This window comes from Toxotes jaculatrix, chromosome 24 (genome assembly GCF_017976425.1).
Source record: "Toxotes jaculatrix isolate fToxJac2 chromosome 24, fToxJac2.pri, whole genome shotgun sequence".
In the NCBI taxonomy this organism is placed as follows: domain Eukaryota; kingdom Metazoa; phylum Chordata; class Actinopteri; family Toxotidae; genus Toxotes; species Toxotes jaculatrix.
The window spans coordinates 4,578,657-4,582,479 of record NC_054417.1 but is presented as its reverse complement, the minus strand read 5'-3'; the positions used below and the strand labels follow the sequence as shown (position 1 = coordinate 4,582,479).

Sequence of the window (3,823 nt, the reverse complement as noted above, 5' to 3'; positions counted from 1 at the left end):
TTAAGTATGCAGTTATTATAAATTCATATGGGTCGCTTGTTTTCTGACACCCTCAAAAACCAAAATGATGCCGATATAACACATCTGCATAATGAACAAACAGTAATAGGCCTACTTGTCTTTGCTTCTATGTGTTTGTTATGAATGTCTGATATTTGTTCATCAGGGGATCGGCTCTTGTAGGGGTCCATTACCATATATACATTTTGTAAATACTGCACATGTTTTCACGTATGTAATTTCCATGTAAAACAGAACCCGTCCTTTTCTTTTCCTCCTTAGATGACACCTCATACTGGTACCGCACTTGAGTGAGCTGGGGCATCCTCTCCCAGGAAAAATGCATATCTGGATCCTAAAAATAATCCTTCTGATTGCATCATCTCTGAGGTTGGTCGAGATGTATGACAATTATGGGGAGATATGTCGAAATCTGTGCACATGCGAGGAGAAGGAAGGGATCCTGACGGTGAGCTGCGAGAACCGGGGGATCATCAGACTGACAGAGATCAGCCCTGTCCATTTCTCCATGTACCACCTCCTTCTTACAGGGAACCTCCTGAAGAAGCTGTCAGTCAATGATTTCATCAATTACACCGGGGTGACCATCCTGCACTTGGGGAACAATGATATCTCTGAGATAGAGTCAGGTGCATTCAACGGACTCCAGGGATTAAAAAGGCTGCACCTGAATAACAACAAGATTGAAGTTCTGAGGGATGACACCTTTGCAGGACTGGAGAGTTTGGAATATCTACAGATTGATTATAATTACATCACCAATATAGAACCCAATGCCTTGAGCAAACTGCACCAACTGACAGTGATGATTTTGAACGACAATTTACTCTCTGCCCTGCCTCCGAATATCTTCAGGAATGTTCCTCTTACGCACTTGGACCTGAGGGGGAACCGGTTAAAAATGTTCCCCTACATCGGCCTCCTGGAGCACATGGACAAAGTTGTGGAATTACAACTGGAGGAGAATCCGTGGAATTGTTCCTGCGAGCTCATTGCTCTGAAGGCGTGGCTGGAAAGTATAGCTTATACGGCTCTGGTGGGAGAAGTGGTGTGCGAGACACCCTTCAGGCTCCATGGTAGGGATCTGGATGAGGTGTCTAAGCAGGAACTCTGCCCAAGAAGACCCCTAGAAGACACGGCCAGGCCTGCACCCCCTAGCAGCACCAGTGGATATTACCAGACCACACCTGCTGCCGTCACAGCCTCTGCCACCTCCTCGGCTGTTTTTAGGTCCTCCTCTAGGCCTACCAAGGGTACACGGCAATTTAACAGAACTAGGTTAAAGCCCACTTCCCGAATACCAGGCGGTAACCCTTACAACTATGGCCCCATTATTGCTTTTCAGACCAAATCTCCCGTGCCTTTGGACTGCCCCACTGCCTGCACGTGTAATCTGCAGATATCTGAAATTGGGCTAAATGTCAACTGCCAAGAGAGAAAGATTGAAAGCATTTCTGATCTAAAACCCAAGCCATACAATCCTAAAAAAATGTATCTCACTGGAAATTACATCCCTGTGGTACGGAGATCAGATTTTGTCGATGCCACTGGATTGGATTTGCTTCACCTGGGAAACAACAGGATAACGCTGATCCACGACCGGGCTTTTGGGGATTTAACCAACCTGCGTAGGCTGTATTTAAATGGTAATCTCATGGACAGGCTTACAGGAGAAATGTTTTTTGGTTTGCAGAACTTGCAGTATCTTTATTTAGAGTACAACAAAATCAAGGAGGTTGATGCGGGCACTTTCCGCTACCTCCCTAATCTCCAGCTGCTTTTCCTCAACAATAACCTCCTGAAAACCTTACCCGTGGGCATCTTTTCCAGCCTCTCGCTGTCTAGGCTTAATCTGCGCAACAACTATTTCCAAAACCTGCCTGTGAGTGGTGTTTTAGACCAGCTGAAGTTACTGGTGCAGATAGATCTGTTTGAAAACCCCTGGGACTGCTCCTGTGACATAGTGGGGATGAAGATATGGCTGGAGCAGCTCAGTGCAGGCACTGTGGTTAACGAGGTCGTGTGTGAGACACCTAAACGCCACACTGGAATGGACCTGCGCTCGATCCAGTCGGAGCAGCTCTGCCCAGACTACTCTGATGCTTATGTCTCACCAACCCCCCCTACGGATGAGCCTATGGATGACCGGGTCGTCACCACAGTCGCTCCCCAGAAGTTCAACATCCCCAGCAGCACTGTCCCCCTCTCTGTCCTCATCCTCAGCCTCCTGCTTGTTTTCATCATGTCTGTCTTTGTGGCCGCGGGGCTGTTTGTTGTAGTGATGAAAAAGCGCAAAAAGTCACAGAGTGACCGCACTAGCACCAACAATTCAGACGTCAGCTCTTTTAACTTGCAGTACAGCCTCTACAGCAACCGCTCTGGCCCTAAAGTTAAGGCCCCGGCTGGTCACGTCTATGAATATATTCCCCATCCCATGGGCCATATGTGCAAAAACCCCATTTACAGGTCACGGGAAGGAAACACGGTGGAGGATTACCGTGACCTCCATGAGCTCAAGGTCACATACAGGAGTACCCCAGATGAGGAGAGGGATAGCAGCACGATGAGGAGCCCTACGTACAGTGTTAGCACCATCGAGCCCCGTGAAAACCCGTCCCCTGTCCAGGATGCAGATCATTTCTTCAGAGGTATCCTTGAGCCCGATAAGCAGTCCCCACATCAGTCCATCCCATCCATCCCAGCAGGTGCCAATCTAGAGTACAAGTACACAGGGCCTGTGTCATACACATACAACCCAAATTTTGATGTCAGACGTCAGTTCTTGCACCCGGAGAGGATAAGAGAAACAGTGCTCTACGGCACAGCACCCAGTACTGTCTATGTTGAGCCCAACAGAAACGAGTATTTGGAGCTAAAAGCTAAACTGCAGTCTGAGCCCGATTACCTCGAAGTTCTTGAGAAACAGACCACCTTTAGCCAGTTCTGAGCAACAGAATCATTAATGTAATGAAGCATTTTCTCTCTTGACCCTCCTTGAAACAGTGGCTCAGTTTATAGGGTGCCTTGGCACAACACAAACAAGCGAAAGCGAAGGAGCTGAAACGGGGTGTGCCGAACAATCTTATTCTTATTTCTGAAACATGACATTACAGGAATGGATACAGCTTTCTGAAACACGGATGAACAAAATTGCTCTACTTAACTGATGATGCAAAATCTATTTTTCTATGGTGAAGATCGAATAACACACAAAATGTAAGTGTACAGGTAAATCTTACCCAGCTTCATTTTCAGGAATATAACCATACATAAGGTATATTGTGAATCAGAAAAGAAATGTTTATAAAATCACTCCCGGACAAAAACACTGTACAGCAGATCATCAAAACTGTGTAGGACTCTTTTCTGCTGTAGTCTGTAAGTAAGTATTTATTGATATAATCTGCCATGTCTTTTCAAAACTTTTGATTCTACATCAATATTACCTGTGTCATCATACTCCATGATCCTCTGGAAAGGCTTATGTTTGTAGTTTCATTTACTGTAGCTCTGCATTGTAAAAGTGGCTTTTTTTGAAAGTGGCACACCCCCAATGTTCAAAAAAGACTGCGTCATTTGAAGAAGATGAAAAAAAAAAGTGTCTTTGTATGCTTTCTGCACTTTTTGGAATTGGAAGGCGAGTTAGCCTTCAATGAGCTCTCATAAAGGAGATTATTATATTAAAAATGAATATGGGTATTCATTCTTAATATGTAGAATTGATATGTTATCAAAAACAAAATTCATAAATGATATTTGAAGTATTAATTATGTTGTGTAATACTGATATTTTAATCAATGT

General features: G+C 44.8%; 1 protein-coding gene across 1 annotated transcript; it reads left to right on the top strand.

The window, feature by feature from the left end:
• Positions 1-340: 340 nt before the first annotated feature.
• LOC121178106 (SLIT and NTRK-like protein 5) lies at positions 341-2,968 on the top strand. The gene has a single exon (XM_041032626.1). It carries the CDS (start codon positions 341-343, stop codon positions 2,966-2,968), a length of 2,628 nt encoding a protein of 875 aa, XP_040888560.1.
• Positions 2,969-3,823: the final 855 nt, after the last annotated feature.